This window comes from Sorex araneus, chromosome 4 (genome assembly GCF_027595985.1).
Source record: "Sorex araneus isolate mSorAra2 chromosome 4, mSorAra2.pri, whole genome shotgun sequence".
Taxonomy (NCBI): Eukaryota; Metazoa; Chordata; class Mammalia; order Eulipotyphla; family Soricidae; genus Sorex; species Sorex araneus.
The window spans coordinates 1216221-1243880 of NC_073305.1; the positions used below are offsets into that span (position 1 = coordinate 1216221).

The 27660-nt window shown below is 55.6% G+C and overlaps 1 protein-coding gene across 2 annotated transcripts in view; it reads left to right on the forward strand.

Moving 5' to 3' along the window:
• The window catches only part of LOC101545784 (contactin-6), a 195391-nt gene that overhangs the window by 13520 nt on the left and 154211 nt on the right, over nucleotides 1-27660 (forward strand). For both annotated transcript variants that reach the window (XM_055135884.1, XM_055135885.1), the window contains exon 2: nucleotides 25288-25416. In XM_055135884.1, the coding sequence (XP_054991859.1) occupies nucleotides 25362-25416 (55 nt within the window). In that variant the 5' untranslated portion in view covers nucleotides 25288-25361. The remainder of the gene's footprint in view (nucleotides 1-25287; nucleotides 25417-27660) is intronic.

Below are 27660 nucleotides of genomic sequence, written 5' to 3' on the forward strand. Positions count from 1 at the left end.
AAATTATATTAACTCAAGATTTTTGTTTTGGCATAAACGAAGAAGTTAAATCTCCTGTTCATGAGGCCCCGTAACGGCTTAAGCACCCGGGAAGGTTTCCCTGTGAGGGCCCTAACTCTGATTGCTGGGCCTTTACAGGGCGGAAGGAAGCAGTATTTCAGTTTTATAAACGCCACTTACACCGCGGCCGAAACGGCAGTAACCGAAACCCGGATCCTTGCAGTGCTCGGGCTCTCTGAGGAGGGGTCAGCGACCACGTCCCCTGCTGGGGGTTGTACGTTCTCCCTCAGTAGGAGGCTCAGAGCAGCCTCGGGCTGGCCAAGCTAACGGCTCGTGCCTGGAGCCCCTGGAGCCCAGGGGTCCCGGGCAGGGCCCTCCCCTGGGGCGGCAGCCTGCAGCTCCCCACGGAGCCGTGCGTGGGGTGAGACGCTGATGTCCAGAGCCACCAGCCGTCTGCCGCCCGCTGTCCTGCTCCCAACCTGCTGTGCGGCCGGGGAGGCCGAGGGCAGGTCCTGGCCACTGGGGGGCTCCAGCCTGGGGCTGCCCCCACGGGCTTGCTGGACGCAGCCTCCGGCCAAATAGGAAAGACACCACAGGGCTAACGGCACAGAAACGCCAGTGAGAAGCAGGAGACCCTCCGCCCGGAGTCACCCCGTCTGCTGGCGCTGCCGTCCAGTGCCCGCCCTGGTCAGTGCCTTGGGGTCCTGGCACCCGCCCCGTCCTCCGCTGCTGACCCCTAGAGCCCGGCGCCGCCTGAGCCCCTCCCTCGGTGCCGCCGTTCCACAGTGGCTTGTTTCCCTTCGCCTCCCCAGCTCCTCAGGAAGGAGAGTGAGAGCGAGAGCCCAGAAACGCCATCCTCCATTCTTCCCTCGTCACGGGTCTCGAGGCTGGTTCCGGAGATAACTCGGAAAGGCTCCTGCCAGCCCCAGGCCCTGCTCCTGTGCACGGGGCCGTGTATGCAGCACACAGGGGCCCTGCACAGGCACGGCTGCGTGCACGCGTCATCCTGCACCCGGGTCTTTCCTGAGCTTCGGTTGGTCACGGTTTCCACGCCAGGCCCACCCCGAGCTCCCAGGAGTCGCCGCCTGCCCTGGGGGCACTCGCCCTTCAGCTTCTGCGGAGCATGTGGGTATCATGCCGGCCCCAGAGGTGTGAGCCCGCCCCTGTCGCCCCCACGGCCGCCCCGTGCCCGCCCCCCAGGCGCCCCGGGCCTTGTCCTCTGGAAGGAGAATGGAGTCATCCTTTCAAATAATAATGTCAGAAAAGCAGGATTGCTTTTTGATTTAAGATATGCAAATGTGCATCCTTATTACAGCCTCTCGCCTCACACACACCCATCCCCGCTGAAACAATGAAGGAGCCGGAGAAAAACGAGCCTCTTTGCACTGAAGCGGGTCTGCCATGGCGGAGAAATTAGGTACTTTCTACTTCATTGTCAAAAAAAATCGCCTCTTGATTCATTCAGCTCCCAGAATCTCGGGTGAAGACGCCAGGCTGGGGCTGGTCAATAGCGCCTCGGGCCTGGGCGGGGCTCGGGTCACGCTCTGGCCCCAGACACTCGTGCCATCCTCTCTCCAGCCGGATCCTTCGGGAAACACAGACGGGGGGCCTGAGTGACGGCCGCGTCCTTGGGGCGTCATCTGTGTCCGGCTGCCATTACTCTGCTCCTCAGGGACACAGCCCAGTCGGCGGTGACAGGGGCCAGGTCCCCGCCCACGTTCCAGAGACGCCCCTGCTCCCGTCGACCGAGTCCACGGGCCGTCCTCAAACCCTGGAGGGACACACGTCTGCTGGGCCAGCGCCCTGGCCTGACCATGCATCCAGGCAGGGAGGCCACCTGGGGCTGAGGGGAGGAGAGACAGGTCAGAGGTGAGTGGAGAGGTGACCCCGCGGGCCCAGTGACTCGGCCATGCCCAGGTGAGCTCACAGGTACCGCTGCCCCTCGGGCTTGTCCCCGTTCCTGAGAGGCGCTGGGCGGTGCGCCCCTCCCCCACTACGCAAGGAGCGTCTGTGTGTTTGCAGGAGCCGTGACCGGCCTGGAGTGTAGCCTGCTCATTGGTCGAGAAGATAACGACAAATTACCCTGTGGAAACTGGGAGCCGGCAGTGATTCCTGCAATAAAATGGATCTTCACCGTGTGAGCCGCCCGCCGGGAGCCCGGGAGAAAGGCAGCAGCCGAGTCCCAAGGGCTGAGGAAGGGGCGGGCGGGTCACCTGCCCCTGGGCTCCCCTCGACCTGCGTCGCCCCGACCGTCAGAGAGACCTGGAGGTCAGAAGTGGCCCCATCCCCCCGGAGTTCGCTCACCCACACCCCCACATGCTCGGCAGCCCGGAGGACCAGAGTTCTGCGCCCCCTCTTCATGGCGTCGTCCCCCCATGTCACTGTTCCTGTGCCAGGGCCACCCCTGGGCATTTGCCCCTTCTCCCGGCTGGCCAGCGTCCTGGAGCACCCAGGGATTCCAGAATGAAAGTTGTTCCCAGCTGGGAATCCCGGCATCTTCCTGAGGTGGTGGCAGAGGGGCCAGTGTAGACTCTCTGAGTCCAGGTGTGGCCCCTGTGGGGCTCCTGAGCCGGGGCCGTGTCCCAGCAGGGCTGGGGGCCCTTCACCAGGCCCGAGGGAAGGGGGGGCAGAGGACGGACTGGGAGCACCTCTCTCCTGCCACGACTAGTGATTCTCTCCAACCAGGTCCCGCAGGTTCCTGCGAGGTGCAGGGCGGGGCCTGCCCTAATGTGAGGAAAGTACGGAGGGGCTTCCCGTACCCAGGCGGAGCAGCCCGGGCCCGAGGGTGTCCTGAGAAATGGGCCCAATGAGAGAATCTAAGTGGGCCGTGTGGGGACAGTGGCCAGCAGGGCTGGGAAGCTCAGTGGGCTGCGCGGCCCCTCTGCCCCAGGAGACGTCAGCTCTCCCCCGCGCCCGCAGGGATGGGAACAGGAGGCCAGCCAGACGCCGCTGTCCACGGGACAGAGACCATGGGACAGGGACCACGCTCCCGCAGACTCGCACACGCACACACGGGACACGGACCACACTCCTGCAGATGCACACACACACACACACACACACACACACACACGCCAGTGTCACCCGGGCCCGAGGGTCCCCTGGGTGGTCTCTACACAGAAACAAACAACCTGAGAACTGAGAATTCAGGTGACTCCTCAGTGGAGAATCGGAAAGACCCTCAATCGACGCAGAAAGACCCCGGGACGCACACCAGAGTCCCCCTGGACGGGTGGGCACGAGGCCCGCGGAGTTGGTGCCCAGGGCCCCGGACAGCTGCAGCCGGCACGGAGATCCCTCGGGTGGCCGTGCAGACGGCGCAGGACCAGAGGCTGCACGCGGAAGCTCAGGCCCTTCTGTCCACGAAAGAGGCTCAGGAACTGCCCGGAGGCTGGGGAGATGCTGGGGGCAACAGCTCAACGCACCCAGCCGGGGTCCCGGGCTCGTCCCCCACACTCTGGGCGGCTCAGGTCCCAAGCGCCCTCCCGCCAACCCAGACCACCAACAGCCCGAGAAGCTTCGAGGCCTCTCGCCCAAGCATTGACCCTCCGGCTGGTTGGCTGGCGGTCTTGGGACCCTGAGCACTGGCTGGGAGCCCACCCGCAGGAAAGGCTAAAATAAAACTTTGGGAAATAGAAATCCTTGTTCCAAGTTCCACTGATGATAGATGAAATCCAAACAACACAAATTAATGTAAAGCAGAACTGCAATCAGCGCGAGTTTGAGATGGGGCTGAGGGAATTATCTAGCAAGGAGACTCGGAATAGAAATGTTTGTAATCGGGGGCATAAGATTAGAAAGTTAAATAATATATGAATCCCACATCCCAGGGAACTTCTAGAGAGTGAGGGAGAAACGGGAGGAAAAACAAGACACATCTCTGAACTATCACAGAGCTGAAGGCGGCGTCTTGGGCGTTACGGGCACCCTCGTGTCAGCACAGCCGGGCCCCAGCGCGGGAGAGAAGGGGCTCACAGCCTTGTCGCCCGTGGGCTGAGAAGCCCTCCCCCTCTCAGCACCCCCGGGCCCCACCAGTCACCCAGGCAGGTCTGACCTTGGCAGCAGCTTCTGCCATTCCCAGAGGCGACCTTGGCCTCAGAGAACTGCGCGGGAGTCTAAGGAGGGCAGGGACGGCTTCACTGGGCTGCCCGGGCCCGGCCCTGGAAGGGCCGACACCGGCCCTGGGCACTGAGCCAGGAGACGTGGTGTTGGGGTCCGGTGACCCCTGAGAGGCTGGTTCAGGAAGAAAGCGGGCGGCTCTGCTCTGCCGCCTCCCGGGGGGAGGAGTGAGCTCACGCCCGGAGACCCAGCGGGCCGCAGGCCGGGATTCACCCAGCCGCAGGGCCTCGGGGTCCTCGGGAGACAGAGCGTGAGGGGAGACTGGGCACGCCCGTGTGTGTGTGTGTGTGTGTGTGTGTGTGTGTGTGTGTGTGTGTGTGTGTGTGTGTGTGTTAGTACGGGGAATGCAGGGAAACTCCCAGCCAGTGCTCAGGGTCCCAAGACCGCCAACCAACCAGCCGGAGGGTCAATGCTTGGGCGAGAGGCCTCGAAGCTTCTCGGGCTGTTGGTGGTCTGGGTTGGCGGGAGGGCGCTCGGGACCTGAGCCTCCCAGAGTGTGGGGGACGAGCCCGGGACCCCGGCTGGGTGCTTTGTGCTGTTGCCCCGAGCATCTCCCCAGCCTCCGGGCAGTTCCTGAGCCCCTTTCGTGGACAGAAGGGCCTGAGCTTCCGCGTGCAGCCTCTGGTCCTGCGCTGTCTGCACCAGCCACCCGAGGGATCTCCGTGCCGGCTGCAGCTGTCCGGGGCCCTGGGCACCAACTCCACGGGCCTTGTGCCCACCCGTCCAGGGGGACTCTGGTGTGTGTTCCGGGGTCTTTCTGCGTCGATTGAGGGTCTTTCCAATTCTCCACTGAGTTTTTGTACTTTTTAAACTTTTATTTTACTAAAGCACCGAGTTGCAAAGTTATTCACAGTTGGGCTTTTGACAGACGACGTCCTGTCACCAACCGCCAGTGTCCAATGCCCACGAGAGCCCCCGGCTCCCTCTCCTGCCCCCACCCCAGCCCATCTCAGGATGTTACTATCCGTGCACAAGTCCGAGTTTTCCAAGCTTGGCTGCTGACGTTTGGGGCTAATGATTCCAGCGCTGCTGACCTGTGGTTTGGACGCTCTGCTCTGCCATCCCTTTGCGCCCCGGTGGGCTGACTCCCTGACTCCCGCCCTGGCTGCCTTTCATCCCTCTCTTCCCCCTCTCCCCAGCCACCCAGTCTCCTTTCTTCTCTCTGTACTCCACGGCCAACGGTGATCTAGGCACCCCCGCCCCCCAACAACCGTTGCGTTCTCTCAGTCAGTTACTCTAAGGGCCACATATAAGTGATGCCATCCTGCATTTGTGCTTCTTTCTCTTACTTCATGTAACATATTGTCTTCCTGTTCCATCTGTGTTGCCGTGAACTGTGTGATCTCATCATTTCTTACAGCTGCGTAGTATTCCATTGTTTATATGTACCGTATCTGCACCATCACTTCTCTGTTGTTGGACACCCACGTTGATGCCAAACTGTAGCTATTGTATTGAGTGCTGCAATAATAATTGTGTGCACACATTCCTTGGAATGACTTTTTCCTGTCCTGGGGGCTGATACCCCAAACTGTAATTGCTGGTTATCTGGCAGCTCAGTTTTAAGCTTACGGAGAAGCCTCCATACTCTCTTCCTGAGGGGTGGATCAGACAACATCCCCACCAGCAGTGGATGAGGGTTTATTCTTCAACACATCCCCAACAACAGAGATTGCTCCCAATACTTTTGATATGTGTCATTCTCATAGTGCAAGATGATATGTCACTGTGTCATTGTTGTTTTGACTCGGATTTTCTTGATAATAAGTGAGGATGAGCACTTTTCATGTACCTGTTGGCCATTACGTTTTCACATGCTGTTCTCCAGTTTTGCTGGCACCGTTTGTTGAGGAGGCTGTCTTTGCTTTGTTTCATGCTCTCAGATCCCTTGTCAAAAATTAGCTGACTGACTATGCCCAGAGTACGCACTTGCATATTCTATTCTGACCCATTTGTCGGAGACTCTGACCTTATTCTAATACCGTACCGTATCGATCACTACGCTTTTATAGTATAATGTTAAGTTAGATACTTAGATAACTTCCAGTTTATTTTTTCAGTATGGATTTATCTATTCAGGCTCTTTTATGAATTCAATATAAAATTTATTGGGGACTACTCTAAGCCCTTGAAGAATGTCATCTGAATTTGGGCAGGGATTGCATTGAATCTATAGCAGTTTAGGTAGGATGGTCATTTTGACAATATTGATTCTTCTAATCCAAGATCATGGGATATTTTTCATTTCCTAAGGTCTTACTCTATTTATTTCTAAAGTGTTTTGAAGTTTTCACAGTATAGCTCTCCCATATCTTTTTAAAGCAGATTCCTAGGTACGTGCTGTTCTTGACACTATTTTGAATGGGATAGGCGCTTTAATCTCTTTCTCCTCTGATTCATTATTTGTATGTAAAAATACGACTGATTTTTGTGTGTTGATTTTGTAACCGGCCACTTTGCTGTACTGGTTTATTGGTTCTGGGAGGTTTTTTGGGTAACACTTTAGGGTCTTCTATGTCATCTGCAAATACAGGCCATTTGACTTCTTTTCCAATCTGGGACTCTTTGACTTTCTTCGATTCCTTGATTGCTGTTCTAGGTCTTCAGGGTTGGAAAGAGAGGAGGCAGTGGACACTTTTGCCTTGTACTTGATGCCAGCTGGGATGCTTTCACTTGCTCACCATTAAGCATAATATTGACTATAGGCTTGTTATATCCTATGTTGAGGAAGGTTCTTTCCATTCCTTTTCTGTTAAAGCTTTTTTAAAAACATCATAAATGGATGTTTTATGTCAAAAGCTTTCTCTGCGTCACTTGATATGGTCATATGACTTTTATTTTTCATTTTACTGATATGTTATATTATGTTAATAGATTTTCGCACATTGAACCACCTTTGCATCCCTGGAATGAATTCCACTTGATCATGGTGTATGATTTTTTGTATATGTTGTTGGATTTGGTTTGCCAAGGTTTGTCTATCCACTCCTAATTTCTTTGATTTTTTTTTTTTTGGTGTGTGTGGTGGGGGGATTGCTTTCTTGGTTTCTCCATGACTGATCTCAGCTCTGGTTTTTTATTATTTCCTCCCTTCATCAAAGTTTTGGACTTTTTTATTGCTGGTTCTCCTGATGTTTGAGATGTGCACTTAGGCTGCTGATTTTATCTTTTTCTTCTTTCCTCGTGTAGGCCTGTATTGCTGTGAGTTTTCTCCTAAGTGATGCTTTTGCTGTGCCCGATAGATTCTGATAACCTTTTACTTCATCATCATTAGTCAAGGAACTTTTAACTTCTTCCTTGGTTTCCTCTTGACCAGCTGTTATTCAGTGGGATGCTGTTCCATTTCCAGGTGTTACAGTTTCTCCACATGCTATTTTATGATTAATTTCTATATATCTGTGGCATTGTGGTCTGATAGGGTGCTTGGTATGATTTTTATGTTGTGAATTTATGTAGATTTATTTTATGTCCTAATAAGTAACTATCCTGGAGAATGATCCATGTGCACTAGAGAAAAATGTGTGTATTCAGTTTTTTGAGCATGTAAGAGCAGATATATGTCTCTCCCTATATATATATATATATATATATATACATATATATATATATATATCCATCCACTAGTCCCAGCTCTTCTAGGTTTTCATTTAGTGCCGTATGCCCTACTGAGTCTGTCTAGTTTATCTAGTGGGGACAGTGGTGTGTTGAAGTCCTCTGTTAATATTGTATTTTTATTCATATTTCTTTTAGGTTTGTGAGCAAAGTCTTACAAACTTTGCTGATCCACATTTGGTGCAGATATGTTAATTAAAGTTAGCACTTCCTGATCGATTGTTCCCTGAACCAATAAGCGGCATCCATCCCTATCTCTGGTCACATTCTTTAGATTGATGTTGGTGTCCTATCCAAGAGATGATGAAACTCAAGAAAAATGCCCTCTTGGTCAGATTAATTCTTAGAGGGAATTGAACTGAGAACCCCCCGATCATGCTATTTATTTATATCTAATTCATATAAATTTTAATATATCACTTTTATAACTTTGAAAGACAGTCTCAGTAAAGGAGTGATCTTAACTACCGTATTTCACTGCATAATTGCACAGATTCAGTCGCACAGGCAAGGTATATTTGGAGATAAGTGTTACGTCACAGCCCCACTGCGCCTGTTCGGCAAAGAAGAGCGGCTTGCAACTGTGTGGGCTGCACGATGACACTCGGTCAGACCCCCAGTGGACCCTCTGGGTGAGGCCTGGGGGCAGCCCGGGAAGCTCTGGGGTAGCCCACCCTTCTTCAGTCTCCCGTATTCCCTCCCACCTGCCCTCCCCCGCTCCTCTTGCTTCCTGCACACAGAACCTGCTCACACGTGTCAAGGAGCCGCGGCGTGAGGCGCAGTGACCAAGACTCCCTGCTGCCCACTACCCCACTCCCACGAGGGCAGCGTGTCCACACCACGTTCCCTCTGCAGACAAACATTCCTTCAGGCCGTCTGGAATCTCCCCCCGTGTCTCCTCTGCACACCCTGGTTTGGCCTCGGTCACTACAGATCCTGTCTTTGTGTGCTGCCTTCCCCGCAGACGTAATTTTGAGACTGGCCACGCGTCACTAGACTGTCCCTTTTCACTGCCCGGGGTGGTCCTCCACGTGGCATGCTCTCTCTATCTTTATGCCCCCTTTGTCCATTCATAATCTGATAGGGCTCCTTCTGTCTCGGGGTGATTGTGAACTAAAGTTGTGAATATCTGTTTGGAAATATGCTTCATATGCCTCGGTTAACATCGAAGATTTAACTGAACTGGCATATATGTTATATTTAACTGAATAAATGTTTAAAAAAGCTATTCCCTAAAGCCACCGTGATATTTTTCTTTTGCCAGAATAGTAAATGTTCCTATTACTACATAAAAATATCACTGTCATTTTTTTGTCAGGGATTGATCTGAATCTGTCCTCATTTTGATAATTGACACTGACATTCTAGGGCTCCATCTTCCCGTCTATGTGTGCAGGATGTTGTTTATTTATGTCGGCTGCTCCAGATTTATCTAAACAGCGTTTTGTAGCTCTTAATGTACACGTGAGTTTGTTTCTCCTGTTGGGTTAGATTTATCCCATAGATATGGCCTATTTTGAATGCTACTCTAAATGAAATAGCATTCTCAATTTGGATTCCAACCATTTATTTTAAGTATATAGGAATGCCACTGAATTTCATGTATTGATCTTGGCCCTGAAATTTTTCTGAAGTCATTTTTTACCTCTAGGAGCATTTGTGGTACTTGGTCTTAGGGATTTTCTGTGGATAGGAACATAGCACCTGCTATAGAGATTATTCTTTTTTTTTTTTTTTCGTTTCAGTTTGGGCATCTTCTGTTTTCTAGTTTAATTTGTGGTGGCAGGAAACGTACACTGGGGAAGGGCTGGGTGTTAGAACACTGTGTGATGGAAATGACTTTGTAGCTGTGCAGCTCACAGCGGTTCAAGAAAACAGCAACCAACCTATGGTACTGGGGGCTGGAGTGACAGTGCGGTGGGGAGGCCCTTGTCTGAGCAAGGCCAGGCCAGGTCCAATCCCTGGCACCTGATACGGTCTCTCGAGCCCTGCCAGGAGTGACCCCTCAGCAGAGCCTGCACTCAGCCTAGCACTTTGTGGTATCACTCTATCATTGTCCTCCCATTGATCATTGATTTGCTTGAGCAGGTTCCAGTAATGTCTCCATTGGTCCTAGCCCTGAGATTTTAGCAGCCTCTTTTTACTTGTTCTTCCCAGCAGTGCCACATTGGAGGCTCTTTCAGGCTAGGAGAATGAGACTCATCATTGTTACTGTATTTGGCATATGAATATGCCACAGGGAGCTTGCCAGGGCTCTGCCGTGTGGGCAGGATGCTCTCGGTACCTTCCCAGGTTCTCGGAGAGGGAGAACTAGGCTATGAGGTCGCTCAGCCACAGATGCAGCCGCTCACTTCCGAGAGCTTTGTTTTACAGTCTCTGGATCTTGGCCGTTGGTGGGATTACATGGCGCTGGGAGTAGTTTCTGGGTGTGACTACCAAGATACTGGAAAATGGGGGATATGGGTGGAGGAGGCCCAGACCCAATCCGAGCAGACTTGGAGATCTCAGCCCTGGGTCCCGCACACCTGGGTTGCTCTGCCAGTTCCTTCATGTGTGAGGCTCGTCTGAACATGTGGAGAGGGGCCTTGAGCATGGCTGTGGCTGGGCTCTGGAGGTCTTCAGCTGCGGGGGCTCTGCTCGGGGTGGGGAGGGAAACTCAACCCACCTCTTCCAAGGGGCCCTGGTGAAGACAGCCAGGTGCGGGGGCAAGTGATTCTTTGTGGTCTGGGCAAAAAAAGCCCATGGAAGTTTTTATTTTTGCTTTTGTTTTTTAGAAAGGGGAGGGCGGTTAGACCACACCCAGAGGTGCTCTTGGCTCTGTGCTCAGAGGTCACTCCTGATGGTGCTCAAGGAACATGTGTGGTGCTGGGGAGCAGACCAGGGCTGCCTGACTGCAGGCAAGTAGCTTCCCGCCTGCATTGTTTCTCTGGCCCCAGCTACATGAGTTCAAGTCCTGTATGTAACACTGAGATGTCTTTATAACACTAATGACAATAGAAATATGCCATTTTAATCATGTCTCTGCCTCTCGCCTTCCCCGTCATTCACTATTGGCACATCTGATGTTTAAGGAAACTACCGGCTGGTTGCTCCAGCGCCAGCGTGGAGACAGAGGCTCGGGCGCTGACTGGGCTGGGTTAGTCCGGCCAGACACACACGAGGACGCGGGAAGCTGAAGTCTGGGTGAAACACGCAGCCACGTTGCCCCGAGCAGTGCTCCCGGGACCCTGCTTGTCCCTGGCGAGCCCAGTTTCTGGAGAAGGAACAAAAACGTGACCATCACAGTGAGAGGCCAGGGGCGCCGCGAGCCCCACGGTGAGACCGGGCAGGTCCGTCCCCTCTCGCGCTCACGTGCGCCTGTCGCAGGTTGGAGAACAAGTCACGGGGACCGGGAGGCTGCGACGGGGCCCCCTCCACCCCGTGAGCACAGGCCCGACCGTGTCCAGCAGGACGGCCCCTGGACACGGGGCCACAGCGGAGAGGCCGGTGAAGGCGCAGCCGTGACGCTCACGCTCTGGCTGCTCTGCCGCCGGGACCCTGGTTCTCAGGCTGCGTTATGGCTCACAGCTCCCAGGCCCCGTTTCCTTCTCCCTGAGCCGCGTCTCCCGGGCGGCCACGGCCCGTCTGCAGCCTCCACACCCCCCTTCGAGGCCCACCCTGTGGGGCAGGTGTCCTTCTCGCACTCGTGTCCTGTGACTGCGCTTCCTCGCCCGCAGCGTATCCACGGCACCAGCTGCCCAGCACGATGCGCCAGCTGGGGTGTCTGACCCTGACGCTGAGCGTCTTTCCTGTCGCCCCCCGTGGACACGAGGCCCTTGGCTGGGAGGTGTCCCTGACTGGCCAGTGATGCTCGCAGGGTCACTCCTGGCCAGGCTCAGGGGACCACGCCCACGTCTGGACGTGCGAGCCAAGTGCCCCTCTTCAGCCTTGTCCAGGCGGTTTCCTGCGACCGGCCTCTCGAGCCTGTGTCCTGCTCATCGGCACCCGTAGGACGACAGTCCAGCAGGGCAGCGGCAGCCGGCCTCGTGCCTCCGTCAGCAGCCGCCCAGCAGTGACGTTTGACGCAGGGGGCGCAGGTGGACACTGGGCCTTGGGGGCTGGAACCACGAGCCTTCAAGCCGGGGGAGGCCCTTTCCAGGCCCTTTCCCTGACCTTCACCCTCAGAACACTCCCCTGACGGGGATCCGCAGGAGGGAGGGGAGGGACGGGGCTCGGCTCTCTGTGGGGGCCCGAACCCTCTGGCCCGGCACTCGGAAAGCTCATTCCCACATCACGGAAACCTGATTTACTGGGCAGGTGTGAGAGTGTGTGTGTGTGAGGGTGTGTGTGTGTGTGTGTGTGAATGTGTGTGGTGTGTGTGTGGTATGTGTATGGTGTGGTGTGTATGTGGTATGTTTGTGTGGTGTGTGTGCGGTGTGGTGTGTGTGTATGGTGTGTGTGGTATGTGGTGTGTGTATGATGTGTGTGGTGTTTGTAGTGTGTGTACATGTATATAGTGTGTGGTGTGTGTATATGTGATGTGTGTGTGGTATGTGTGTCTGTGTAAAACCTCCAACAAAAACACAGGCTGCACTCATGTATATTTGCATATATTACATAAAAGGAAGCTACTGAGAGTATCTCGCCCCCACGGCAGAGCCTGGCAAGGTACCCGTGGCGTATTCAATATGCCAAAAACTGTAAGAACAAGTCTCACAACGGAGATGTTACTGGTGCCCGCTTGAGCAAATCGATGAGCAATGGGACGACAGTGCTACAATGCTACACTTGCTTTAAATACATTTTTGTGAAAGTGTTTTTCCCCATTGGCAAGTAAAATAGAAAAGTTTCAAATGTTTTATGACTCAAACATGAAAATATGGTTTCCTAAATGACATATCTTAACCCAAAGAAAAATGCATCATTCTGTTTAGATTCTGCAACTTTGCAGATGTGCTTTTGCGATGTACAATATCATGCCATTGTCACAGAGGAAGATTCCCGGAGACTGATGTTTTCCATTGTAAAAACCACATCCATTTTCAATGGATACTGTCTCTGAGTTCCTGACTTTACAGTGAGATTACCGGCACCTACCATTAGGGGAATATGGACACACATAGATTCCCTCTAAGTTACCATGTTTTATTCCCCTTCAATCAGGGAACAGCACCATGACTAAATACCACTTACCAATAATCCGATCCAGCCAATGTTACCAGAGGACATTGTGAAGTCAATAGACTAGTTTCATGTCTTGTATACAAAAATAAGAGAGTAATTGATTTCTCATTCTTTAATCTGTTACTTTGATACCAAATATTCTCAGCATTAAATATATTTTGTTGATCGAACTCCTGTCACTAGGAAAAGACAATATAACATATAACCAGAGGCTCTTTCCTCTCTCTCTCCCCCTCTCTTTCTCTCTCTCTCTTTCTCCCTCTCTTTCTCACTCTCTCTCCCTCTCTCCCTCTCTCTCCCCCTCTCTCTCCCTCTCTCTCTCCCTCTCTCTCTTCCTCTCTCTCTCCCTCTCTTCCTCTCTCTCCCTTTCTCTCTCCCTCTCTCTCTTTCTCTCTCTCTTTCTCTCCCTCTATCCCCTTCTCTCTCCCTCTCTCTCTCCCTCTCTCTCCCCTTCTCCCTCTCTTTCTCTCCCCCTCTCTCTCCCTCTCTCTCTCCCTCTCTCTCTTCCTCTCTCTCTCCCTCTCTTCCTCTCTCTCCCTTTCTCTCTCCCTCTCTCTCTTTCTCTCTCTCTTTCTCTCCCTCTATCCCCTTCTCTCTCCCTCTCCCTCTCTCTCTCTCCCTCTCTCTCCCCCTCTCTCTCTCTCCCTCTCTCTCTCCCTCTCTCTCTCTCCCTCTCTCTCTCCCTCTCTCTCTCTCTCTCTCTGTTCCATTTGTTTTGGCCACACCTGCTGGTGCTCAGGGCTTGCCCCTGGCTCTGCACTCCGGGGTCACTCCTGTTGGCCTGGAGGCCTCCTGGGGCACCAGGCTGGGACCCAAGGGACTGTGTGCAAGATAAGCACCTTCCCCACTGGTGTCACTCTCCGTCCCTGTGGTCCGATGCTTTCACGGTTTCCCAGGGCTCCTTTATGCAGACTCAGCGGTTACGGGAATAAAGCCAGATCCTGACGTGTGCATCTACACACGTGCAGTTGCCCGGGGGTCTCCCTGCGCCATAGATCAGGGGGAGAAACTGAGGCAGGGCAGAACCACGCGTCTTCACAGCAGGTGCTGGGGGGCCCGAGCTTGGCGGCTGACAGGGGCTGCCACGGGAGGTCCACACGCCGCACTCCCGGTGCAGAGTCCCAGGGACGCACCGTGTCGAGCCACACGCCTCACTCCCGGTGCAGAGTCCCAGGGACGCAGCCGTGTCGAGCCACACGCCGCACTCCCGGTGCAGAGTCCCAGGGACGCACCGTGTCGAGCCACACGCCTCACTCCCAGTGCAGAGTCCCAGGGACGCAGCCGTGTCGAGCCACACGCCTCACTCCCGGTGCAGAGTCCCAGGGACGCACCGTGTCGAGCCACACGCCTCACTCCCGGTGCAGAGTCCCAGAGACGCAGCCGTGTCGAGCCACGAGTCCCCGTGGCAGCTCGAGACCCGAGTTCCGGCTTCAGGGCGTCCCTGCCTTTGGCAACACAGACATGGTGTGATGTGGCGTTGCCGCGCCCTGACCTTGGCCAGCGTCGCGCCTGACCTCTGCCCCTGACCCTGGGAGTGGGGCCGTCCCGTGGCCCCAGGTCAGTTACTCCCGGCCTCTTGAGGGGCGCCGTGTCCCGCCGTGCTGCCCTCCCTGCCAGGAACGGGCCCGTGTGCCCAGTGCTGGGCTGGGACAGGCCTCAGCTCACTGCCCGTGTCACGGCCGCTCACGCAGGCACGGGAGACGTCTGTGTCCGCCCTGACTCTGACGTGTGTAGTTAGAGCTTCCCGCGTCCCCTTCGGGAACCCAAGTATGTTCCCTCCGAAACTGGAAGATACTGAGCTTTGGCTCATCCAGCCTCTTCGGAGCACTGGGAGCTTCCGGAAGCTGTTGGGCATGCTCGGCTTCCTGTCCCTTCCTCAAGCCAGTGTGGCTGGCACGGCTGGCACAGCTGGCACGCTCTGGCCTTGGTCTGCTGGCCCAGTCCTCCCCGCTCTTGCCCCGGGGTCTGTGGAAACACTTCTGGAATATTCCGGGAGCCACAGTTGCTCATGCAGGAGCAGCCGAGGGAAAGTAGGTGTGTGGGAAGGTGACGGTCACGCTCTCAGCGGGGGACGCTGGGGCGGGAGCCAGAAGCCTGCGTGCCCACAGGGGTGAGCCCGCTCCCCGCAGGCCCCTGGGTGACCGGGTCTGTCAGGAGACTGGAGACTGCGCCTGGGGGCGTCAGCCTCCCCCCTCTGTGACTCAGACTCACCATTGTCTCGTCACTTCCTGTTTGGGAAAGTGAAGGAGCCTCTCTGGGTGTTCAGGGAGTTTTAGCCGAACTCTGAATGCGTGAAGGGGCCCCGGGCCCCGGGCTGGGCGGGCCAGTCTCCGGGCAGCCCTGCGTCCGGCAGGATGAGAGCAGGCCGGGGGCTCTGGGGACACGGCCTGGCCCGGGGCTCTGGGGCCAGGGACCGGGAAGGGCCTCGGGGCAGGGCCCTCTGCCCGCCCACAGTCGGGCCCTCCTCACGCTCCTTTGAGCTGAGCCCCGGATGGGTGGGACGATGGTCCGGCCTGGAGCCCCACCCCCTGTGCTCTCCCTGTGCCCAGGACCGCCGCTGGCCACACTGGCCCTGCCCCGCGCGACTCAGCGCCTTGTTCCGCTTCCTCCACACTCTCGGGATTCCCCGGAATGAGGTCAGTGCTCCGGCCCTTGGCCTTGGGGAGACGTTTGGTCGCTCACTTACGCCACCACGTGGAGAACCCAGACACTGCCGGCGTCTCCCCCTCACCGCGGGGAGCGAGTCCCTCTGCCCGGGGGCAGCGACGAAGGCCAGTGTCTCCGGTGTGACCAGCACAGGTGCCGCCAAGACGGGAGACGAGCCAAGGACCCAGAGGCTCTTCCCAGGGGCTGCCAGTCCCGGGGCACCAGGAGCAAGGCCCGAGCGTCCTGTGGCACAGGGGGGCCGGGACAGTGTGGCCGGGACAGTGCACCCTGGACAGTGCACCCTGGACAGTGTGGCTGGGACGGGTGCCGGGACAGGGGGCCGGGGTAGTGTGCACCCTGGACAGTGTGGCCGGGACGGTGCACCCTGGACAGTATGGCCGGGACGGTGCACCCTGGACAGTGCACCCTGGACAGTGTGGCCGGGGCAGGGGGCTGGGACAATGCACCCTGGACAGTGTGGCCGGGGCAGTGCACCTGGACAGTGTGGCCGGGGCAGGGGGTCGGGACAGTGCGCCCTGGACAGTGTGGCCGGGATGTTGCACCCTGGACAGTGCACCCTGGACAGTGTGGCCGGAACAGTGCACCCTGGACAGTGTGGCGGCTCCAGGCCAGCTCAGGGCGCTGGGCACTGCAGGAGCTGCCCTGACGGGGCTGAGGCAGCGGCCTGCATTCTCGTCCTGAGCTCAGGGCTGTTCTTCTGCCACGAGTTCGGTGGTCAGTGGGGCACTGCCTCCGCTCTCGGGCTGGCAGCCAGGCGCCCACCAGGCTGCTGTCGGAGCCGCTGCCCTCAGCCCCCGGGAGCACTCCTCCTGGCTACAGTGCTCGGGGGCGTGACCGAGCTGGAATGTGCTGCCCTGAGTGTCCAGCCTCTGCCCAGCGCTGCCCTGGACTCGCGGGAATGAGGCTCGTCCTTCATCCCGAGGCCGGCCCTGCCCCGCAGGCTGCTGTGCTCCCCGCCGAGCCCACCGTGCTCCCCGTGCTCCCTGAAGGGGCCTCCACCGTCAGTGCAGTGTGGGGGCCTGGCCGGGGGGCGCAGGAAGCTGCTCTTCTGGCTCTCGGGTTCTCGGGGTGTGGCGGGGACCCCGGCGCGGGCGCGGGCTCAGGGGAACCGCAGTGGCCTCGCTGTGGGGGCCAGCCCCGCGCTGCTCAGAGGGGTGCTCAGGCCAGGGCCAGCGCGTGCAGGGTCAGCACCTGCCCTGCTGCCTCCCGGCCCCGCTGCCCTCTGCTGGGCCCGCCCTGCGCCCGGCCCCCCGGGGGAGACTGCAGAGGACCCAGCTGAGCACTGGCCCCGACAGGGTGCTCGGAGCACTGTCCTGCCCACGCCCCGAGTGGCCCGTTCCCGCCTCTGGGTTTCCTCTGGTCGGACACGTGGGAGCAGAGACTCAGAAACACCCGCCCGCCCGCGTGGCGGCTCCTCCTGTGTGAGGGAGGGGGAGGGCTCTCCTCGTCCAGCCAGCGGCTGTGGCCTCCCCGGGGCCCGTCCCCCTCCCAGTATGCCGGAGGTGCCCCGCACACACGCCCCTTCTGATCCGGGTCCCCAGAGGGCTTCTGGGCTTCCGGTCACTCCGGGGTCCAGCCGACAGCCTGGGGTCCGCCCTGGCTTCCTCGCCCAGGAGCCCGCGGGGGCCGTCTGTCCGGCCGTCTGTCCTGCGCCCAGCTCAGCACGTCCCTGCCGTTCCTTCCTCACGGCCTCGGCCTCGCTGCCGCACAGCCGAGGGTCCGGGCTGGTGGTCCCGGGCCCTGCAAGGAGGAGGGGCTTGCCCGGACTCTCCCAGCTCTGGCCTGGACGTGTGTCCCCCTCCCCCACCCCTGCTGCTCCCCAGGACCCGTCACGGCCTTGGCCCAGGAAGCATCTGTCCTGCGGGGGAGGCGCCTTCTCCCCACCGGCCCCAGAGTCTGGTGCTTTCTGCAGTGGACAGGGCCGCTCCGCTCAGAGGGACGCTCCGTCTCGGCCAGGGCCTCCGCAGACTCACATCCGCGGTGACGCTGCCGGCGTTTGGGGTGCAGGACCCTGATAGCCAGACGGGCAATGGGCCCAGCCGGCAGGCCAGGGAGGGCCGGTGAGGACATCCCGCCCCGCCCCCGCCCCCAGGCCCAACACAGGCGGAGCTCACGGTAGTCAGCACCTCCTGCTGGCCACCCCTGCGGGGAAGGCCCCTGGACATCATCCCTGACCTCCGCATCCTACACAGGGGCCACCTCCCACAGGTAGTGGGTGCTCGGCCCCGCCTGCCTGAGCCTCCACGGCCCCAGGGCTCTGACAAGGGAAAAATCACCAACAGGATTCCAGCTATTTTCCTAACAAACATATTTGCATCTGTTTCGTGCTGTTAACAACATGTAATCTTGCCTCCTCTAAGAAAAGAAGAAATGCGTCTCCCGCAACTGCATCAAGCACGCCGGGCCGTCTCCCCTCATCTGTCATGCGGGATGACGGCCGGTTTGGAGAGCTGGCATAACAATTATCATAAGTGATCGCAGCCGGCCCCGGAAACCAGGAACGCGACGGCACCATTGATCCTCCGCTCTGCCCGTTTTCATGGCAGTTGGGGTTTCCTAGTCAGAACCAGATTTTTTCGGGTCATGCATATTTCATTTTAAAATTTATTATTGATTTAGTTTGATAGTAAATAACTCCATGATCGCTGAGGCTGGAAATCTGTTGTAAAAATTATGAAGCCTCTGGCCTTGGATTTTCAGCCAAAATAAAGTGGCGAGAAGACCTGAGGAGACGGACGTGGGGTCTGCAGTCCCTCGGCACGGCTCGTCAGCCCGTCAGCACGCGTGTGCATGCGTGCATGTATGCGCTTGCGTGTGCATACATGTGTGTTCACGTGTTCATGTCGATGTGTGTTCATGCACTCATGTCTATGAGTGTGTGTGTGTGTGCGTGTGTCGCACTGTTTGCCGAGCCGGGTCTGCACTGGGCAGCTCCGTGGCGCCAGGCACAGGGCGGCCATAGGAGCAGACCAACCCCGGGTGGACAGAGCCGCCCTCTGGGCTGCTGCCGGGAGGTTCCTGTGCGGGGTTCGTCCACTGCTTCCTCCGGCCTGAGGCCATCTGGGCCTGGTTTTGGTTTGGGGGCCACACGGGCAGTGCGCAGGGCTTTGGGGGCCACACGGGCATGCTCAGGGCTTTGGGGGACACATGGGCATGCTCAGGGCTTTGGGGGCCACACGGGCAGTGTGCAGGGCTTTGGGGGCCACACGGGCAGTGCGCAGGGCTTTGGGGGCCACACGGGCAGTGCTCAGGGCTTTGGGGGCCACACGGGCAGTGCTCAGGGCTTTGGGGGCCACACGGGCAGTGCGCAGGGCTTTGGGGGCCACACGGGCAGTGCGCAGGGCTCTCTCTGGGGGCTCGGCAGCGTGAGCACACGTGGAGCCAGCGTCCAGCTCAGGCTGGGTCGGCCACAGGCACGTGGAGCCAGTGTCCAACCCAGGCGGGGTCGGCCACGTGCAGCCATCACTGGGACCAGGAGCCCAGAAGTACTTCCTGTGGCAAGTGGTGTGACCCCAGCTGCTGCCTGCTGCGGGCCCTGGGCTGGGGCCAACGGGCACCTGACCCTGAGCTGGACCTTCCCTCCTCGGTCAGCTCGGTCCTGGGGCCGGCGGGAGCTTGGCAGTGGCAGCACAGCTTGCTCCCAGCAGGACCTGGCCAGAGGGGCGAGGGTGGACAGTGCTCCCTGAGCTGCCCTGGGGGCGGAGGGTGTGGGGGCTCCGGGCCAGCATCGCCCTGCCCAGGAGACGCCCGCACCCCTCGCTAGGCTGAGCCGGTCACACGCGAGATCCCTGGGCTTCCGGAGCCTCGTCCCTCCTGTCACACGCACGGGACCAGCAGGCAGGGCACGGGGACACGCGAGCTTGGGCCGGGGGCCTGGCCCTGCAGGGAGCTCGGGATGCGGGCAGGGCAGGACGTGGGGGTGGGCGTGTGCTCAGGGTCCTGCCCTGTCTGAGAGTGAGGACGTGCCGGCCAGGGAGAGTTTGGCTGCAAAGACAAAACGTAGAACGCGAGCTGGACCTGCAAACCCCTGGGCTCGGCGGCTCACGGGGACCCTGGGCCGTAAGCCTGCCGGGACCCTGACTCCTGGGCTGGTGGGCGGCAGGAAACGGGGTGCTGAGGTGACCACAGGGAGCTGCATCTGACTGACACACGCGTCACCTGGGAAGGACTGCCGGGACGGTCAGGAAGAGGCTTCTCAGGGCCGCCAGCCCCTGCCTCAGCTGGCTTCGGGGCCGCCTGTCCCCACAGAGGCCCACCGAGCTCTCGGCCTGCCCCACACGGACCAGTTGGTCAGTTGGTCAAGTCGCATGTTCCTGGTGTTGATGTCCGTCTGCAGGCTGGTGCCTCTCAGAGACGGCCAGGCTTGGGGCCACAGCCCAGGGCCTGGCCCCCAGCACTGAGCACCCTGGTCTGGCAGAGGGCAGAGGTCGGCCACGCACATTTACCGAGAAGGTGATGGAGAAGTGAACAGCCACAGGGCCTATGTTAGTCAAGATGGGACTGAGTGGAGACTGTGCATTGTCCATGGAGTGGAGAGAGTGGGGTGTGGGGGCCTGGGGATGGGTCTGGGTGGGCAGGGAATGGGGTCTGGGTGGCCAGGATGGGGCGTGGGAGGTTGGGAATGGGTGGGCTGGGATTGGGTATAGGTGGGCAGGAGATAGGTGTGGGTGGGCTGGGATTGGGGTATGGGAGCCTGGGAATGGGTGTGGGTGTCCGGGATGGGGTGTGGGTGTCTGGGCAGCCCTCACTGTCCAGCAGTGACCAGCCTGAAGACGGCCTCCCCTCTTCAGGAAACAGCCCTGGCTGAGCTCAGCTGGGGGCAGTGGCGAGGAGTGAGAGGTCTTTCAAGGATCCAGAAGCTCGTGAAGGATCCACGTCTCCTTTCTGCTCCCGTCACCCTTCAAGTCCACACACTTCCACGATGCATTTGAAATTGCCAGAAAATATATTTCCACTGTCGAAAGTTCCCAAAGTGTCCGATCGTTAAATCTCCAGTAACAGGGTCAAATGTGCCAGCACGGCTTGCTCTGAGCGCGTCCGACACTCCTACCAGACCATAAGGTTTAGGGCCTCTCACTAGAGTCCTCTTGGCGTAAATGCCAAACATTTTATCTTGAGTTTATTTATCATCAGATGCCCTAAATGTCAAATTAAATTACCAAATTATAATATAGGCCCCAAAAGAAAAAAATTTGTCTTATGCTTGAAAGATAAGACTTCTATAAATTTCTTTAATAATATGCCATTTTTCAGTAGCATTAGAAAATAAAATGTTTCCTAATAAATATATTCTTAGCAATATTGTTAAAAATACTTTGAAAATCCATGAAATGCATAAAATCATGTGTATGAACATTTTCATCTTATACCTAATGGTGTGAAACAAAAACAACAAATAATCATTTGTTGCCTTATTATGTATCACATATCACCGTCATCTCGTTGTTCATTGATTTGCTCAAGCAGGCGCCGGTAACGTCTCCATTTGTCCCTGTCGCGTGCTACTGCAGCCCAATGGCATATTGGGGGCTCTTTAGCGGTCAGGGGAATGAGGGCTGTTGTTGCTACTATTTATGGCATATCTAGTCCTCCACGGGTTGCTTGCCAGGCTCTGCCATGCAGGCGGGATACTCTTGGTAGCCTGCCAGTCTCTCCAAGAGGGTCAGAGGGTTTTGGGGCGGCCTCTAATCGCCTTCACAGGTGTTCCCAGTCTACCGACTGTAAGCTTTTGGTCGACTGGCATGTTGTAACCCTCTGCACACTGGCAAACACGCACCTGCCTGCGTCTCTGGGCAGCCCCTGGGACATCTGCGGCCCCAGGTTGATCTCCTTGAGGTGGATGGAGTGTGCCCGGAGGTTGTTGAGCAGCTGGCAGAGCAGGACCCCATTGCGGAGGGTCTGTGCCAGGTCGAGCACCTGCGCCGAGTCCCAGGTCACCTGGTGGTTGGCTGACAGCACCCCACAGTGGGTGAGCCACTGGGCGCACTGTCGCCATGGCGATATGTCCGATGGTGCTGCGACTCGGCCCGGCCAGGGCAGGCGGTGAGGCTGCGGCCACTGTGCGGTTTCTCTGCGCCCCGCTGACGCCATCTTGTCCGAATCTTGCAAAGCAGCCGGCAATGCCCATCAGGAATCGTACGTAGAGTTCCAGCAGGGATCACACGTAGCGCTCCATGCCTGGCGTGCTGAGCCACGCGGTGTCTAAGGCGAGATGGTGAGCCGGGTTCGGGAGAGCTCGAGGGGTTCGGGCAGCGTCGGCGCCATCTTGCCTCCAATCAAATATCACTGTATCACTGTCATCCCGTTGCGGGCACCAGTAACGTCTCTATTACACTCAGCCCTGAGATTGTAGCAGCCTCCTACTGTCTTCCCCAACGATTGGAGGCTCTTTCGGGGTCAGGGGAATGAGACCTATCGTTACTGTTTTTGGCATATGGAATACGCCATGGGGAGCTTGCCAGGCTCTGCTGTGTGGGCGGGATACTCTCGGTAGCCTGCCGGGCTCTCCGAGAGGGATGTACACAGCTGTTACTGTACTTGGGATATGAATACGCCACGGGGAGCTTGCAAGTCTCGCCTGAGCGGGCAACAGACCCTCTGTAGCTTGTCAGATTCTCCAAGAGGGAGAACTAGGCTATTAGATTTAGGCTATTAAAAACAAAAAAATAAGTAAATGAAATTTTTAAAAATTAAAGAATGGAAACTGACCTGAAGTGGCCAGCTTGCACATATAGGTAAATAATGACAAAAGATAAAGATATATATTTTTATCTTTTAAAATTTTTTTTTCTTTTTGGGTCACAGCTGGCAATGCACAGGGGTCACTCCTGGCTCTGCACTCAGGAATCACCCCTGGTGGTGCTCGGGGGACCATATGGGATGCTGGGAATCGAACCCGGGTCAGCTGCATGCAAGGCAAACGCCCTATCCGCTGTGCTATCGCTCCAACCCCTATATTTTTATCTTTATCTATATATAGGTAAATGACAAAAGCAAAGCCTGTTACACCAGGCTGTTGGATATCATTGGTTTGTCCTGCTCCCCTTGCCACAAGGAGCTTAGGTTTATCAGTCACACCCATCAAAGTGCTCCCGAGTCACTCCCATTCCTTTGTTTATCTGTAACCACTTCTACCAGTTTATCTGCTCTTCCTCTAATCAAACTCTGTTAATTGGTAAGGTCAGAACTTCCTAGGACACTGAATATTATAACATTGCCTTTCTCTCCTCTTTATGCCTTTTGAATAATTTACTTTAAAGCTATGTCTTTTTTGTATAGACACAAGAAGACAATATTATGTTTTTATAACTTAATACTTAATTGGCCTCGAATATTATTCCCTCCCGGGCATCTGCTTTCTCCACTTAAGCCTCAGTTGCCCTCAGTTCCTAGCACCCCAAAGTAGGGTCCCCGACGTGGGACGGGAAGGATCCAGGGCAAGCGGTGAGTTATGTGCTACCCTGGCATCGAGATGGGCCTGGCCAAAGTGCCTAATTCTTAACTAGAAGTTAAGAGCTTGATCATAGACAAATGCTGTCATGATCCAATAGTAATTATGAGACTGGGACCCTGCCAGGGATAGGAAAGACTGATCTGGCCTGAGCACTGTAGTCTGAGATTGAGATGGCCCCAGGAGAGCAATTCTATAAGCTTTAATGCATCTCTTATTGTGTCCATACAAAATAATTAATATTATGAATTCTTATATGTTTGCTGGCTGAGGAGAAGAGAAACACATTCATGGGACTCCACCCTTGGGTGGATCCTCCTGCTGATAGAGAATTAAGTCCTAGGAGAAGCATCCCCTGAGGGAAAGGAACCTTACCCTATTGCTGACCACACCTATGTGTATGCCCCAACCCCCTCATGCTGGGGAGATTTAACTAGGCTGTAAGAGTGGGTTGGGGGCCAGATCTACGGGGGCCAGATCCACGGGGGCCAGATCCACAGATCGAGAGAGAGAGACCGAGAGTTGGAATGGAAGCAGGAGGGAGAATGAAGTAGGATGGGGGAGGAAGAAGCAGGAGGAGAATTCCAGAGGAGAGTGTTTAGAGGGAAGATTGGAATAAACTGCGGTGAGACCAACCATCTTGGCTCCGTTCCTTCCTTCGCCTGCCACATCATCGCCATCAACCTCCCCGGGGTGGAGAAGCGGCCGGAGACTACCGAACTCTGGTGGTGGGAGAGACAGCTGCTGCCCTAGGCCCTGTGCCTGGCTCAGTGCGGTGAGGCGCTCTTTGCCTCGCCTGCATCCTTTTCTTTTTCTTTTTATTTTTACACACCAGGCCATGCCTATGCAGTCACATAATTCGAGTCTGATAATCCACTAATATCATGCAAGATCAGAGATATTGCTGCTTTCCCTCCTCTGGAGAATTCATCAGTTAGCAGAACCTCTGGGCATCAAGAGAGCTGAACTTTGGTCCACACACAAAGCCAAATGTGTGGCTTGACCCTATCAGAGCTGTGTGACATGAGGATACCTCCAAGACTCTCAGTGTCCCCGTCTGTCCTAGCGCTTCTGGGCAGAGTCACTCCGGGCACCCTACCCCAAGTTACAGTGACTTCCCAGAGCAGGCCAGCCTCTAGTTCTCTTACGCCCCATCCAATCCATTCTCCACAGCTGTAGTTTTTAACAAAACCAGCATCACATCTGGTCATTTTCAACCTTAAGGTTCGCAGAGACCCGGAGAGGCCCCCTCCCCCCGACTCCTTTGGAGTCCAGCCAAACATGGTAATTCTGGAAGATGAGTAGGGAGTGCTCGCGATGTGTCTAGGTTTAGGAACATGTTCACTCATGTGTGGGGCTTGCCCCAGAGTGTGGAAAGCGGTGTGGAGCGTGGCGGTGTTGGTTAGTGGAGGTCGGCTGCCGGGGCTGGGCCCCTTGGGGTGGGGAGGGCTCTCACCCACCCCCTCTGGGGCGCCCGGAGTGAGAACAGCCTGGCGCAGAGTCCGGGGGCATGGTCATGGGGGCCTCACTTTATGCTCCTTCCGGGAGAAGCAGCCGTGAGGTCTGGACGGTGGCTGAGGAGATTATCTGTGCCGGCAGGAGGTGGCTTATGGGCGTGAGCCCTGGGCCGCCAGAGACTGGGGAAGCAGGCAGAAGGTCTCTGTTCCCGGGTCCCGCTGAGCCCAGAGTCTAAGGTCAGGAAGTTCTGCATTACCTGGGTTCCAGCCTTATTATGATTTTAGCTTATGAAACAGTATTAAACTCAAACATTTGAGAACCAATTGAATTTAATAGACCAATGAAACACTTTTTTGTTTTATTTTATTTTTGTTTTGGGGTCCTGTGAGGTGGTACTCAAAATTTACTCCTAGCTCTGTGCTCTGGGGTCACTCCTGGGGTGGCTCAGGGCACTGTATAGCCACTGGGGATCAAACCTGGGTCAGCTGTGTGCAAGGACAGTGCTTTAACCCCTGTTCTATGGCTCTGGTCCGGTGGTGAAAGTTCCATGCACAGGAAACATAGTGGGTGGAAACACTCTCCTGCCCATTAGCTACTTTTAGCCAATTTCATAGCAAATGACATGCAGACATTGAGGTGTGAGCTGAAATTATGTAGATGTACCAAAATTGTGGGAATTTTGTAAAATATATAAAGCTCCGACATTGGGATGATTTTTGATGAAACATGTTAATGACATATTGAGTGCAGCCATGCAAACCTCTTGCAGGCTGCCCCTGTTCCGATATTTGCCATTTCATGATGTTTTTTACTTTCAGAGTCTTAGCTGCTGTGGAAGACAGACCTTCCCCTGCTGATCATACGGGAGAAATTTTGACCTTAGAAAGTGGAAATGAGGTTGCTATGGAAACTGGTAATTCTGCTGCCACTCACACACACTTGTGCAGGTAAGTGTTCTATTATGAGTTTTGATTGATAATTTATTGACATTTTATTTTTTGGAGAAGTGAAGTAATTTCCAAATGCTTAATGCCAGCTTTAATGACCACATAATGGAAAAAAAATGGAGACAAACTCTCTAGCTAGCTCTGGGAGTTTAACCCTTGAAAGATTATCTTGGGTTTGGTTCATTTGGGGAGCCATACCTGCCAGTGCTTGGGGGCGACTCCTGGCTCTGTGGGGGGTCTCCCGTGCTCACAAGCCTTACCCTGGCCCCCCACCCTCCACTGCTGTTTGTAAATGGAACTAAGATGATTTTAATAGCACGTCGTCAATTTCCATAGTAACAGAAGTGAGATTTTTTTCATAGTAAATTTCATGTCAATGAAACGTTCATGGGAAAAGCATATGATTAGGTGGTTGTTGCGATCGGTGGGAGAAAGGGGTTTTACTTACTCGATAGGGCAGTCTTTCCAACATCACAGCTGGAACCCAGGTATTTTATCTCAGTTGGGAAACAGAGAAAAAGTGGCCTAAATGGAATGAGAAAATGGAATGAGAAAATACCTGTAGAAGAGTTTTCTTCCATGTCCGAGACGAGCTTCCTTTGGCCCAAGCGTGGAGACGGCTGTCTCTGAGCCGCTCCCCCCACCTCCCTGGAGCCCTCCGGAATCCGAGGGTGCTGAGCTCACACTGGCAGGGGCCTGGGTCGGCTTTTCTGGTGGCCTTGCCCGGGGCTGGCCTCCAAGGCTGTCTGGGTTGGGCCTTGTCACCCGACGGGGACCAGTGTCGTCTTCTGGGCCTGGACTCGCTGCCCTTCTCTGGTAAGCCCAATTCCTGGGCCGAGCACTGACCCCTGGAGAGAGGCCTGAGGCCACACGGCTGGGACGGGGGCCACAGTGACTGCGGGGAAGGAAGACCCCGAGACACGCAGAGCCTGACACTGCCTGTGTGTGCCGGGCTGACCCGGGCCAGGGTGGGGAGGACCCAGATTGGGAGCTGACCCAGGCCAGGGCTGGAAGGGCGCAGGTGCAGGGTGAGGGGCTGCCCCTGCCCTGTCACGCTCAGCCCCACTCTGGAGCCTAAGAGCCCAGAATCCCCCGTGTCCCCGGAGAGCTGCGTCTCAGGGGGGAGAGAGGGAACAGTGCAGGCAGGAAGCCAGAGTTTCAGCCGCAGCCCCCAGCCTGGGAAGATCAGGCTCACCTCAGAGCTCCGAGAACATTCAACGCTGCAGAATCACAATTAACCATTAGAGTCAGACAAAGATACAAATAAAGGAATTTTCCCCCTAGGGGAGGAGCGGCTGGGACCCCAACACACCATTCAAAGGGAAGCTTTACTTTGATTTCTGTCACTTCAGCTCTTGGTAACAAAGGCTCGGAGTTAAATCAGAATGTCTCTTTATAATAGTAGATTTTAAAATAACAGACTAACTCATCAAGGGGCCCCAAATTATCCACGTGGGAATAAGATGTCTCTTCCAACACACTCTCTCAGCTTCCTGTCAAAACCCAGAGTTAACATCTGCCCTTTAAATATGTATATTGAATCAGCATAGTATTGCTCAAAGACCTTTTGTGTTAAGTTAAAATAAATTATTATTCTCAGAACACATATCAGATCTGAGAAATCCTCCATTCTTCCATTAACGTTTATTTGTCCAAATTGGGTGTGATTCATCATGTCCTCTTGCTTCACGTTGAGGGGAATAATCACCTAACCACATTGCACAGTTTCCCCGTGAAGAATAGGTCGAGCTTTTACTTTCTTGGTTTTTCAGAAGCCATACTTGTTCAAAGAGCATGGTCCGAGCTAAGTTCTGCCCCAGAGGTAAGGATGCTGGTCCTTTAAATGCCACGTTTGCTTCCAGCTATGGGCCAACCCTCCTGGCCCTTGTATCTACCGTCCTTGGGTGTCAGCCTCATGTGATGTTGTTCTATACCCCACAAATGAGTGCAGTCCCTCTATGTCTGTCCCTCTCTTTCTGACTCATCTCACTTAGCATGATGCTCTCCATGTCTATCCATTTATAAGAAAATTTCATGACTTCATCTTTTCTAACAGCTGCATAGTATTCCATTGTGTACATGTACCAAAGTTTCTTTAACCAGTCCTCTGTTCTAGGGCACTCGGGTTGTTTCCAGATTTTGGCTATTGTGAACAGTGCTGCAATGAATATATATATATAGTACCAAAGTTTCTTTAAGTATGGGTATTATTGTCTGCCATGGAGGCAGGGGGAGGGTGGGAAA